This window comes from Lytechinus variegatus, chromosome 7 (genome assembly GCF_018143015.1).
Source record: "Lytechinus variegatus isolate NC3 chromosome 7, Lvar_3.0, whole genome shotgun sequence".
Lineage (NCBI taxonomy): Eukaryota > Metazoa > Echinodermata > Echinoidea > Temnopleuroida > Toxopneustidae > Lytechinus > Lytechinus variegatus.
In genome coordinates, this window is record NC_054746.1 from 6,746,252 (window position 1) to 6,759,653 (window position 13,402).

General features: G+C 34.2%; 1 protein-coding gene across 5 annotated transcripts in view; it reads right to left on the minus strand.

Annotated features, from left to right (window-relative positions):
* The window catches only part of LOC121418309 (1-phosphatidylinositol 4,5-bisphosphate phosphodiesterase beta-4-like), a 150,867-nt gene extending 138,691 nt beyond the window's left edge, over nucleotides 1-12,176 (minus strand). For all 5 annotated transcript variants that reach the window (XM_041612100.1, XM_041612099.1, XM_041612097.1 and 2 more), the window contains exons 1-2: nucleotides 12,086-12,176; nucleotides 1,849-2,962 (exon numbers count right to left, since the gene is read on the minus strand). In XM_041612100.1, the coding sequence (XP_041468034.1) occupies nucleotides 1,849-1,935 (87 nt within the window). In that variant the 5' untranslated portion in view covers nucleotides 1,936-2,962; nucleotides 12,086-12,176. The remainder of the gene's footprint in view (nucleotides 1-1,848; nucleotides 2,963-12,085) is intronic.
* Between the last annotated feature and the right edge of the window lie 1,226 nt (nucleotides 12,177-13,402).

Here is a 13,402-nt window from a genome sequence, read left to right on the forward strand (position 1 = left end):
ATTTTAATATATCTCGAATGGGCGTGCCCAACCAGCACAAAAGATTTTTTACCCACTCAGCATGAAAAACAGCTTCTGTCCATCACTAATTTCAAATGAAATATATTTCAAACCAAATCCTTGCAAAGAGGAATTGCACTTGCATTCATTTCCATCTTTAATCTGATTTTATTTGCATATTTTACATTGAACATTCCTATATTTTGGTGAATATTAGTTCATTTTTTAAAGATTTGCTAATGTCAGATTGTTACACTGATGTTCCTTCACTTTGGTCAGACCACTAAAAACTCGACCTGAAAAAACTTTTATAATGCCGTGAAATAGCTACCATCACCATAATGGTGCTTAAAATTGAATTATCTACTTTTTAAAGCAAACTGTACAAAACAGTGAAGTTCATGAATTCATTTTTGCAATACATTTCAAGCAGAATAATGACAATATTTTTTGTTAACTATTTTTGAAGATTTTTTAATGATTTATTTATTCATTTATTTACTTATTTTATTTATTTACTAATTTTATTTATTTATTTATTTACTTATTTTATTCATTTATTTATTCATGCATGATGGACTGAAATATCAATCATTTTCCTAAATCATGCACAGTACATGAAGCAATAGCATTTGGCCTACATGTATGCAGTATTTTCAATCCATCACTTTTATGAGCATTTTCATTTGCAGTACAAGGGGATAATTGTCATAACTTATTTTCTGATTACTACAAGTGATTCAAGTTTTTTTTTTTTTCATTCAAATTAGATGGTACACGTATACATTTGTAAATGTGCATAAGTGCCTTAAAACATTTTTAGCATTAAATTATGAGTATGCTTTTTTATTGTGTATGTATTCTAATTATTTGTGTCCATATTATTACCATAAAAAAGTATTTTCAATCACACGCATATTTTAAAAGACAAGTCCACCCCAATTAAAACTGATTTGAATAAAAAGAGAAAAATCAACCAAGCATGACAACGAAAATTTCATAAAGATCAGATGAAAATAGGAAAGTTATGACATTTTAAAGTTTCGCTTAATTTCACATAACAGTTATATAATGTACATCCTGGTCTGTATGCCAATGAGGGGACTGGTGACATCACTCACTATTTCTTCTGTATATGAAATATTCCAACTTTCTCCACATTGTCCTTTGAAAAAAAGTGCTTCCCTGAACATGTGTAATTACCATCGTTTTAACATATTACGATTCAGTCAAGTTGGCCCTTATTGTCAAATCTGTAAAAATTGAAATACTGTCCAATTCAAACAATGACAAAGAAAAGAAATAGTGACGGACACCATTGATTATCTCATTTGCATGTCACTGAGATGTGCATACAACTGAAAAATAAGTGAAACTTTAAAATGTCATAACTTTCTTATTCTACATGCAATTTGGATGAAATTTTCAGCGTTAGTGGGGGACATCATTGACCCTCTCATTTGCATATCACTGAGATGTGCATACATCTAAAAACTAAGCAAAACTTTAAAATGTCATAACTTTCTCATTTTACATCAAAATTTGATGAAATTTTCAGCGTTATGCTTGTTTTCTCTAGTAATTCAAATCGTTTTTTTCTGGGGTAGACTTGACCTTTAAAAATGCTCACATGTAGTACCTGTATAATATATCACCACTGTTCATGGAATCTTGCTAGTAAGATGTATTTAAATTGATGTTTACATTACACTCCCATCATACTCATGGCACCTAATCCAGGTGAATATCTGATATAAATGTGTTTTTTTTTATGGTGTTATTAAACTGTTCTGCTAAATGACAAGTCTGCTATAAAATGGTGTAAGACATATATGACTGAATACTCACCCCATCTTCGTATCTGTCGAACATCGCCCCATTTTTAAGGGGTTCTGGAACACAAACTTGCCACTGAAATACATATTGCTTAGCCATGGTGGGCTAGCTATGCTGTCCCAGTAACAAAGTCATACATCAGCTCCAAGATCAACACGAAAAGTCATAGATAAAATAATGCAGAGATAAAGGGTTCTGCCTTATCTCCTCCTGTTTGTTTGTCCTTCTCTTTCCTGGAGCTCAACTTAATATCAGCAATGGGAAGTGAAAACAGGGTTTGAGGTTTTTTCTTGACGAGTGAATATAATATAAAGCTTAAAATCCTGTAATAGCTGCAGGTGTAACAAATACTTCATCTGGAGAAATCCACTCTATATATCCAAGAAAACTGTATTTGGAGGATGAATGTGTTTCAGAGTGTAGGTAAAACTCGATTCCTGAAGGGTGTGTAGATTTGCCCTACATTCAAGTCACACACATCGTCTATTGCTGGTTCCACCAAAACAAGATGAGACGTCCAGAGTTTCGCACAAACACATGCAGAGGCAGGGCAGGAGTCTGAGAAAGGCAGAGAGACAGAGAGCAGAAGCTGCGATCAATTTGTAATGCCGTCAACGCGTAGGATTCTCAGACATCCCTTTTACCGTCAGTGCTTCACCGTATGTCTCCCAAATGCCAAGTGTTAGCCTTTCTACGATGCTCGCTAACTGCTGTGTAGCTGCCTCCACCAATACAGCCCCATCCACCATGCAATATACCGCTGCTATTTTCTCCTGTTTTACCCTTCTCCAGCATTCACATAATTCATCAGCGAAGCTCATTTGCTATCTTCAGAAGGGTAGCGCTGATGAAAGTCACGTATAATACGATGCATGTGTGTGCGTGTGTGTGTGTGTCAGTGTATAGCTCGTGCTATACCACAGCACTGCCTTTTGGTGGAGAAATGCACACTCGGATGTAGACTCACAGAAAAATGCTGCATTTAGCATGCAGGACTACGGTGCATGTGTGTGTGTGTTTTCTGTGTGTTCTGCTTTTAGCTGCTCCAGGTTTCAGGGGTTCACTTCATTTCAATCAGTCACTTTGTCCTGCAGCAAAGCCCCTGTCCTCAGGTCCACTTCTCTGGCTGCACAAGAGGAAAAACAAAAACAAATTTCATCATTTCTTTACCTCACCAAGTTGATTATTTCAGGGAGTTAAATGACAACAGTGTCGATGAAACTTCTAGATGTAATTAAATTCCAGGTCTTGGTGGCAGGGACATTTGGTGATTGGGTGGGCGGGCAGAACACATACTGGGAAGGGAGAACGCTCTTATCATGGCTGGCATGTAAAATATATTCTAGAGCCTAGACGCATGTACTTGTAAGATAACATTCTTAAATATTGTTTCCCTTTAAATATACTTACATGTATGTACATAAATTATAATCTTAATTCAAACATAATTTCAAGTTTCCACTTGTAACTGATTTACCATAGCATTGCTTTTTATTCAATCAAACGATCGAAAAATTTCAGAACATTTCAAATTACTGAATTGGCAAGAGTGTTGATGATTATGATTATTATGCAAGCAAATATGTACATGGAACAAATGCTATTATTGTAAAACCAAAGTTCGTGGCATAAAAAGAGATATACAGTATGCAATTTGTAATATTTATAGAGATTTTTTTTCTCTCTCTCCTCCCCCCCTCACACACACACACACACTCATGCTTTCTATCTCTCTTCCTTTTTCACTCCCTTTCTCCATGATATTCAAGAAATGGCCTCTCCTAATAGTTTCTTATTTTACCTTACCTCTATAGTATACCTTACGTATTTACATCTTTAAAGAAAATAAAGTTTTTATAAGTGGAATGCATACCTACATGAAGATAAAGAAACTAATTTAATTAAACAAAAAATATTCAAATCTTAAAAGAATCAATAATGTTTAACAAAAAAAACAAGTGGAATGCCTCTGGCCGTCTCACCTGCATCACGCGGTCCAATATAGCAGCAGTGCTGACTTTGAATACTACTCTAACTCGCACAAGATGTTCAGTAATACATGGTTACTCTTATGTCCACTTTTTATGAACTAGACCAATAAACTTACAGAGATATGATGGTTATTCAACAAAAAACCCCAACATGGCCAAAGTTCATTGACCTTACATGACCTTTGACCTTGATCATGTGACCTGAAACTCGCAAAGGATGTTCAGTGATACTTGATTACTCTTATGTACAAGTTTCATGAATCAGATCCATAAACTTTCAAAGTTTTGATGGTAATTCAACAGATACACCCAATTCGGCCAAAGTTCATTGACCTTTGACCTTGGTCATGTGACCTGAAACGCGCACAGGATGTTCAGTGATACTTAATTACTCTAATGTCCAAGTTTAATGAACTAGACTAATAAACTTTCAAAGTTCTGATGGTAATTCAACAGATACCCCCGATTCTGCCAAAGTTCATTGACCCTAAATGACCTTTGACCTCAATCATGAGACCTGAAACTTGCACAAAATGTTCAGCGATGCTTGATTACTATTATGTCCAAGTGTCATGAATCAGATCCACAAACTTTTAAAGTTATGATGGGAATTCAACAGATATCCCCAATTCGGCCAAAGTTCATTGACCCTAAATGACCTTTGACCTTGGTCATGTGACGTGAAACTCATGCAGGATGTTCAGTGATACTTGATTAACCTTATGTCCAAGTTTCATGAACTAGGTCCATATATTTTCTAAGTTATGATGACATTTCAAAAACTTAACCTCAAGTTAAGATTTCGATGTTGAATCCTCCAACATGGTCTAAGTTCATTGACCCTAAATGACCTTTGACCTTGGTCATGTGACATGAAACTCTAATAGGATGTTCAGTAATACTTGATTAACCTTATGGCCAAGTTTTATTAACTAGGTCTATATACTTTCTAAGTTATGACATCATTTCAAAAACTTAACCTCAGGTTAAGATTTGATGTTGACGCCGCCGCCGTCGCCGCCGCCGTCGGAAAAGCGGCGCCTATAGTCTCACTTTGCTTCGCAGGTGAGACAAAAAACAGTAATTCAAAGTAATGGCAATCTGTCATCCAATTCTTTCTCAATCTATTAAAGCAAAAATAGAAACTTTTGTAATCAACCATAAATTTTTTTGAAATATTCTGCATTCATATTGCTCCTATTATTTCTCATTAAAGGTCAAGTCCACCTCAGGAAAATGTTGATTTAAATCCATAGAGAAAAATCAGACAAGCACAATGCTGAAAATTTCATCAAAATCGGTTGTAAAATAGAAGTTATGACATTTCAAAGTTTCGCTTATTTTCAACAAAATAGTTATATGAACGAGCCAGTTACATCCAAATGAGAGAGTCAATGACGTCACTCACTCACTATTTCTTTTGTTTTTTATTGTTTGAATTATACAATATTTCAATTTTTACGAATTTGATGATTAGAACCTCATTGCCTGAAGCACAAAATGTTAAAATAATGGAATTCCACGTGTTCAGGGAGGAATGAAACTTCATTTCACATGACAATGACGAGAAAATAAAAATATTTCATATTTCATATAATAAAATACAAAAGAAATAGTGAGTGATGTCATCAACTCTCTTATTTGGATGTAACTGGCTCCTTCATATAACTATTTCGTTGAAAAATAAGCGAAACTTTAAAATGCCGTAACTTTCTTATTTAACATCCGATTTTGATGAAACTTTCAGTGTAATGCTTGTTGAATTTTTCTCTTTTTATTCAAATCAAGTTTTTGTTGGGGTGGACTTGTCCTTTAAGTTCCGTTTTTTTTCTTGCGATTTTATCTGTAAAATATTTGTACTATTCAGCTTATACTGCAAACCAATCTTGAAATAAAATACAATTTTTATTAAGAAAGTATAATCTAAATTCTTAAGTTAGAAATAGTCTTAGAACCAATAGTCCATGATAGTGCTTACTTGTTCTATAGTCAGCTGCAGACCCAGCATTTTTCTATTAAGGGGATGCATTTTGTTCCCCCAAACTATACTTGCACATCAATGATGTGGAGCTCATCCGGCATCTCGCAACAAATTTGACACAATTTACTGGTAGGAGACAACCGTCATTGTGGTTGGTTTAGCAAGTTTGCGCCTAACAGGCTGCTTGGAATGCTATGAATCCAGTGACCGGGTAATAATAATTGTGAAGCGCTTTGAACAGTCGTAAATTGATAAAGCGCTATATACATTAAATGCCAATTATTACTATTATTATTAATTGTTAAATTCAGCCCAGTTGACATTGTAGTGAATTTTATATTGGTGACATAAATTGAGGAAACAGAATTGATATTGATGAAGAAATGAATAAGAAGCAATATTTGTGATTTATGGATAAATTTTGTATAAATAAGGATATCATTATTAATATGATTATCATATTGTTTAGTGTATAGTGTAAATATTTATTTACCTATGTCATATTGTTATACTGTATAGACTTGTATATTCATTTACATCTTTGTAATGATTTCTTTTACTGTTAAATTGACTAGAGGTGAAATGAAAATAAACTAAACTGAAACTGAATTAGCATGAATAATTTTCTGGTCAAAATTTCTTCTGTGTGGAACTTTGGTGAACCTCATGTAGCTCTCAGATGAAACAAAAAAAATCAAAATCAGTCAACAAATAAAAAAGCATTTTTTGTGATTTATGAATAAATCTTGCATAAATTAGCATTATTTTCTAGTCAAAATTTCAAAAATTTGTGTGGAAGTTTGGTGACCCTCATGTAGCTCTACCAGATGGATGAAAACAAAATCAAAATTGGTCAACAAATGTGACCTACCACCCCAAAACCACCAATATGTCGCCAGGTAAGGCTCTCTGTAAATAGCTAAAATAGTAATTTAGTCTAAAAAAAAATCAAAATTTAAAAAATAGCTTATCTGAAAGAGCAATTCTACTTCTTTATACTGTGAAAAATTGAAGTCGTATAGTTGAATAAAAGAAAAGATAAGAATTTCTTGTATCTTGTAGTTGAATAGTCAAAATTGTACAATTTTGTGTACAAGTTGGGTGATCCTCATGCAGCTCTACCAGATGGAAGAAATAAAAATCAGTCGACAAAAATTATCAAAGAAGAAGAGGCATTTTCTGTGATTCATAAATCAATTTTGCATAAATTAGCATAAATAATTTTCTTCTCAAAATTACAAAAATTCTGTGTAGAAGTAAGTTGAACCCCATGAAGCTCTCCCAGATGGAAAAAAAATCAAAATCAGTCAACAAAAAAAGCAGTTAAGCATTTTATGTGATTTTTTTAAATATACATAAATTAGCATAAATTTATTATATTTGAAATCTGCTCTCTTTTCATTTGTTTTTGTGTATATCTTGGTTTTAATTGTTGTATTATAGGTGGCAGCATTTCATAAGACCTCAATGTTCTTCTAAGCTGTCTCCACATTCTATTTTATTGTATATATATTTTTTACCTTGCAAATTGTTTTTAATTTTGAATGAAATAATTTGATATTGAATTGAATCGAATAAAAAAAAATTCTAGTCAAAATTTCAAAATTTTGTGCGGAAGTTTGGTGAACCTCATAAAGCTCTACCAGATGGAAGCAAAAAATCAAAATCGGTTAACAAATGAAGAAGCATTTTTTGTGAATTTCGAATGTGCATAAATTAGCATATTTAATGAGTTTCAAAATTCTGTGTAGAATTTTTGAATCCCCCACCTAGTGCTATCATATAAAGCAAACAGAATTGAAATCGTACTTGAAATGACGGAGAATTCCATTTTGAAATTGAGGACGGATGACAGACGATGGACACCATGCCACGGCATAAGCTCGTCCAGTCCTTCGGGCCGGATGAGCTAACAGTCATCCCTCACAAATCAACGCATTTTAGATTCTTGTCCTTTTTGTTGTTCCAATTTTATTGGGTGCACCCCAGGGGAAGAAAATTACACAGGGGTTCTGGAAGAAAATGTCTCCGAGAGCCATGGAAAAATAATTTCAAAAAGGGCCCCTGACTGAAATTCCCTTAGGGACCAATGTACATGTAAACTGTAAGTAATATAATGTAGCAAAATCACAATGCTGAGCACAAGAAAACAATTACTAATATTTTGCTTGGAGCTCCTGAACCTATGGCCCCTCCCCCCTCCCCTGGATTGGCAGTAGCAGTATTATTTTTTTATTATTGTCAGTACTAGTACTTGTAGTAGTAGTAGTAGTAGTAGTAGTAGTAGTAGTAGTAGTAGTAGTAGTAGTGGGAGGAGGAGGAGTAGAAGCAGAAGTAGAAGTAGCAGCAATTCAAGTGGTTGTTGTACTACATGTACAATATAGTAGCAGTAGAAGCCTACAGCAGCAGCAGTACTGTAATCATAATTTTAAAATTAAAAATGATACCCTGACAATGATGATGATGGTGGTGGTGGTGGTGGTGGTGGTGGTGGTGATGGTGGTGGTGATGGTGACATCAGTAATAATTACAATCATAAAGTGTAGAATACTCAAGTGCTCATAATGTATACAGTATGCAGTGTTCAAGTCATCATCATCCTGGCTGTAGCCGGCTATAATCACAGTCCTGCCAGCACACAGGTATTAAGCATTTCAAGAAATAAACATTCCTGCAAATGTTCCAGTTCACTACACCTGGGCCAAGAGCAGCACAATGTGGATAAATTTCTTGCCTGGAATACAAATGCATGACTCTTTGACAGAAAGGCAAGAGTAAGAACTACTACACCTTGATGCTCCCATAATGACCTTTAATTTTATGACAGTGCAGTATTATAACAATCAGGAAGGCCAGTGAATAAAGTTCTCTTTTGGTGTGGTATGAACTTCATACACCATCATCTAATACCATTGAGAAGTAAAATCTGCTCAATTGAAAGAATGAATTTACAAAATGAGAGCTACTGAAAGGAGAAGGGGGCAGTATGTACAAGTGATGACAGAAGAAGTTCATGACCCGTAGGGATGGTGAACATATTAAACTTCTATCACTCTCAGCATGGACCTACTAGCAAAGTAGGTCCATGCTCTCAGACAGGAGAAAACAAAAACACACACACCCACATACCACATCAAAGAGGAAGCTTGCCTTGAGATTTGTTTGAATAAAAGCAGTAAAACAAAAGAAACATACCTCAAGTTTTGGCAGAAATCCATAAGACGAAAGCAGAGTTTTGGGATTTTTAAAGCTTTAATCATGTGTCACCACAAGCCAGCAACTAACTGGTGTGTCATGTAATATAAACTCTCAGAAATCGAAAATAATTTTACTTTATTCAATAAGTCATCAGTTAGATACACCATTTGAAATCCACAATAAGACAAATATTTTCAGTCATTATGAAGCATGAAAAGAAAGAAAATCATGGCAAATGTGCATAATATTCTCTTACCTCTTGATAATTGATTTTCTTTTTGTAAAACCTTCACCAATACTTCATCATTTTTTCTTTTTTTCTTTTTTTTATTAATATCACCTTTATGATCAAGATAATGTCTGCAAACAATAACATTAGCTTTCACTAATCAATATGGATTGGGACTGGCAGTAGGGTCTTCTCTCTCTCTCTTTTATTTTTCTTAATTCATAGTATTAGTAGTGTATAATTTATATGCATTTCACCTTCTTCTTAAGTCAACAAAATATAAGCCTTGCAAGACTATCAATGAATTTTGATGAAAGGGAATTGACAATGTTCTACATGTATATCAATATTATTTCAACTGTTGTGAATATATGGAGATTTGCCGCTGGCAATCAGATGTTTAAATGTGCTTATGCCCCGATGTCTTATCTCAATCATTTGTACTAAAAAGGGTATAATTCAGGGTGCTACATAACTTTTTAGAAGCGCTTGCCCAGTTGGGCAAATAAATTTTTAAATAGTTGGAATATACTTGCCCTAAAATATATTTCACTTGCCCGAAAACCCCTTGAAAAAAAGTTTTGCAGTTTTATAAACCATTGACTTTTTTCTCTCTTTTGACATGAACTGATCCAATTGTTTCATTTATTGCATTTCTTTTTCCAAAGTGATTTTATCTTGCCTGCCATGACCAAAATAAGGGTTAAAATATCATGTCCTATCGACCCTATTTTGGTCATTCTACTGTAAGAATTTTGCTTTCTACTGTGGGAATTTTGCTTGCCCAATTTGGGCAAGTAGTTTTGATCTTAACTTTAATAACTTGCAAAAAGAAGCTGCTGTAAACTGCTTATCTAAAAAAAAAGAGCAAATGGAGTAAATAAGAGAGTCAAAAGGGGCCTAAGCTTTCGATCCTAGCAGAATCTTCTTCGGAGGCTACATACTACATCAAAAATAGTTAATCACTTTAAGATATAGATTATTAAAATACTGTACTAATACATCCAAAATTGTTTAAAATAAGAGAATACATGATCTGTTTCTAACGATACATTTCAGACAGTTGGACAAGACTTTGACACAATGACAACAAACATTTAGAGAAGGAAAGCATTTGATCTATAAAACACCTTACAAGGAAACAATTTTTAAATAAGACTGAGCTGGATATTGTGACACTAGCTTTCAAATTCAAGAAAAAAAGAAAGAAAATAAGTTATCAGATGATATCAATACACAATGCAACAATGTACACTAATATTTTAGTACATGACCAAAAAAAAAAAAAACTTCCAAATGAAATACATTCATTTAAGTTTGTCATTGCATGTAGCTTCAATGTAACAACAACAAAAAAAATATATATATATTAAACAAAACATAACAAGGTTGATGTTTACATCAAACATTTAGTAAATAAAATATCTGGCAAGGTGGTATCCAATACATGCACTGTAATATTGTGTGTGTCATGTGGGAGAACTGTGAAAAAATGTCGTATGGGATCAGTCAAAATGACCAAGGGTCATTTTGCCTCCGAAGAAGATTCTGCTAGGATCGAAAGCTTAAGCCCCTTTTGACTCTCTTTTAATAACTTGCCCGACTATTTTACTTTTCCTTGCCCCGGGCAATGGGGTTAGGCAAGTGCTTATGTAGCACCCTGATAATGTATGAAAATTTTGCTAAGGCTCATAAGGACTTGAGCTACAATGTACATGTATTAGGAGCCCTCACAAGATCTTTCTTAAATTTTATATCATTTCATGTAGGCCTATTTGTACTTGCATTTAAATTAAGTACAGTGCCCTGGTGCACTTTGCCATTCAATGGTAACTTGCATGAAATCCTTGTTGTTCGTTATGGGTCATTTCCACACCCAAATGATCTCCTCAGTACACTCATTCAATGTACAAGGTTATGATATAACCATAGGATTTCGCTCGAGATGAAAGAAAGAAAAGCTCTAGATTCAACGAGGCATTAGCCTCATTGAATGGAGTGTTTCTTTCTTTCACCAAATACAAAATCTCACACCATTGGCATTGCACGAATAAGAATATTCGCTATTGACTGTGTTGTACAACGCCTCAGAGTCTGATTCTTAAATTTCTCAGAGAGACACAATACCATATACCCAGTTGTTGAGTGTCCGGACAATCAATTTTAGAAAGTCATTTAGAAATATTTACAAACGAATTTTCATCAATTTATAGTACAAAATGTTAGGAAATATTATAGAGAGCAAAATAGAAGATGATTAAAACTAATGAATTAATAATTTCAGTGTAATCCAAAGACGAAAAAGAAGGCTTCACAAATATAAAATGTCCGGACACCCGACCCCCCATCCATCTAACATGATGTAGGCCTAACGTTAGATAGGCCCTAGGCTAGGCCTAGATCTATTTAATTGATTCACGGAAATATGATAAAATAGCAATTGCATACATTATATCTCGGTCAAATTTGCTCTACGGCGGCCATACGGCGAGTCGAAAAAAGCTGTTTTATTCATATTTATTCAAACCATCTAGGGCCTTTATGAAGCTGGTGGTATAAAATAAAAACATCTGTTTTCGACTCGCCGCACGGTACGGCCGCCGTGGAGCAATGTGACCGAGGTACTGGTATAAGAAATCGCACACGCCGGTGACTGCATGCGAGTGATCGAGCTAAAACTTAAAAGGGAAAGAAAAGAAGTCTCGATCGAAATGAAAGATAAAGGGTATGCATTCTCAGTCTTAAAGAAAGTACATCAGTAGATCTATATACTCTAAACAAGATCGAAATGTTAAAATTTGTATCTAACATAAATCATAATTCAATAATTAGCAAAACAGCAGCACTTACAATCCGAATAAGAGCTCCCAGGTCCTAGCGCAGACGACAACGATTGACCATATGCGCTGTGTATATAGTGCATAGAGCTCTATGATACTACAGTACTAGCACAGTGTTTTGGTTTGATGGTTTGTTCAGAAAATGTCTTGTGCGATATGCGATATGGAGGCGAGAGCTGCAAATCTTGATAGCCAAAAAGCTATTACGTAATACATGAACCAGGTACACTTCGTTGAATTTTTATTTTAAAAAAAAAGTCATCTGTAGTTCATGATGAAAGTACAGAAGAAAGTCAAAAGGCCAATTTTATGCTTTTTGGCTTAACATAATAAATACTCTACCTGATTATCTCATTTTTTGATAATACTGCTCTTGAAAATGTTTCAGAGACCAAATTTTGGGGCAGATTACCATTAATAATAAACCATCATAAACTATCATGGAAACCACACATCGAACTTAGTTATTTTATCTCACACTTTACTTACACTGTATCATTTATTACTATACATTAATTATGGTATTTTGGCATGGGGTTTTGCAATTCACACATAATTACAATACTGTTGCTGCAGAAGAAGGCCCTTGAAATAAAATATTCAAGCCCAAATCAGATCACACACAGATAGTATTTTTACAAAATTCTTAAAGTGAGTGATTATATCTTATCCAACTCGCCTAATTTATTATAAACTTAGCAAAAATCATCTCCTCACAATTTTTTTCAAATATGTTCTGTAAAAACTTCTCTATACACGGTTACCCAGCGAGACAAGATATCATACCCCAATCCGTACTCTATTACTATTAGCAAAATACTCATTTGTCATTTCTGGACCAGTGTATTGAAATCAACTGCCCAACGACTTTAAAGAATCTCACCAAGCCTTAATATTTTTTGTACTAAATCACAAACTTTAAAGATGCCACTTGTCAATACTCCACACCAACAAGTCAAGCAAACGCATTTTATATTATCTAAACTGATGTAGATCCTCTCATTGACAACTATGCGACAAAGATGTGTGATGTCATATATATGTGAACAACTTTGCCTTTTTTATATATTTCACTTAAACTGCCTCTTTTTTTCACATCTATCAGTATATAATGTGTTCTTTCATTAGAAGGGCATGTGATACAGATTTTGAAAGGAATACAATATAGATGAAGAGTTTGTATCAGTATCACCATATTATGAAAGAGCAAAAAAGAGAGAATTTGGGGGGCCATAGTTCACCAAAGGGAAAATTGTTCACATGTGACATCATACATCATTGTCGCATTGCCAATATGAGGATCTCCATAGCATTAGTGATCGCAATA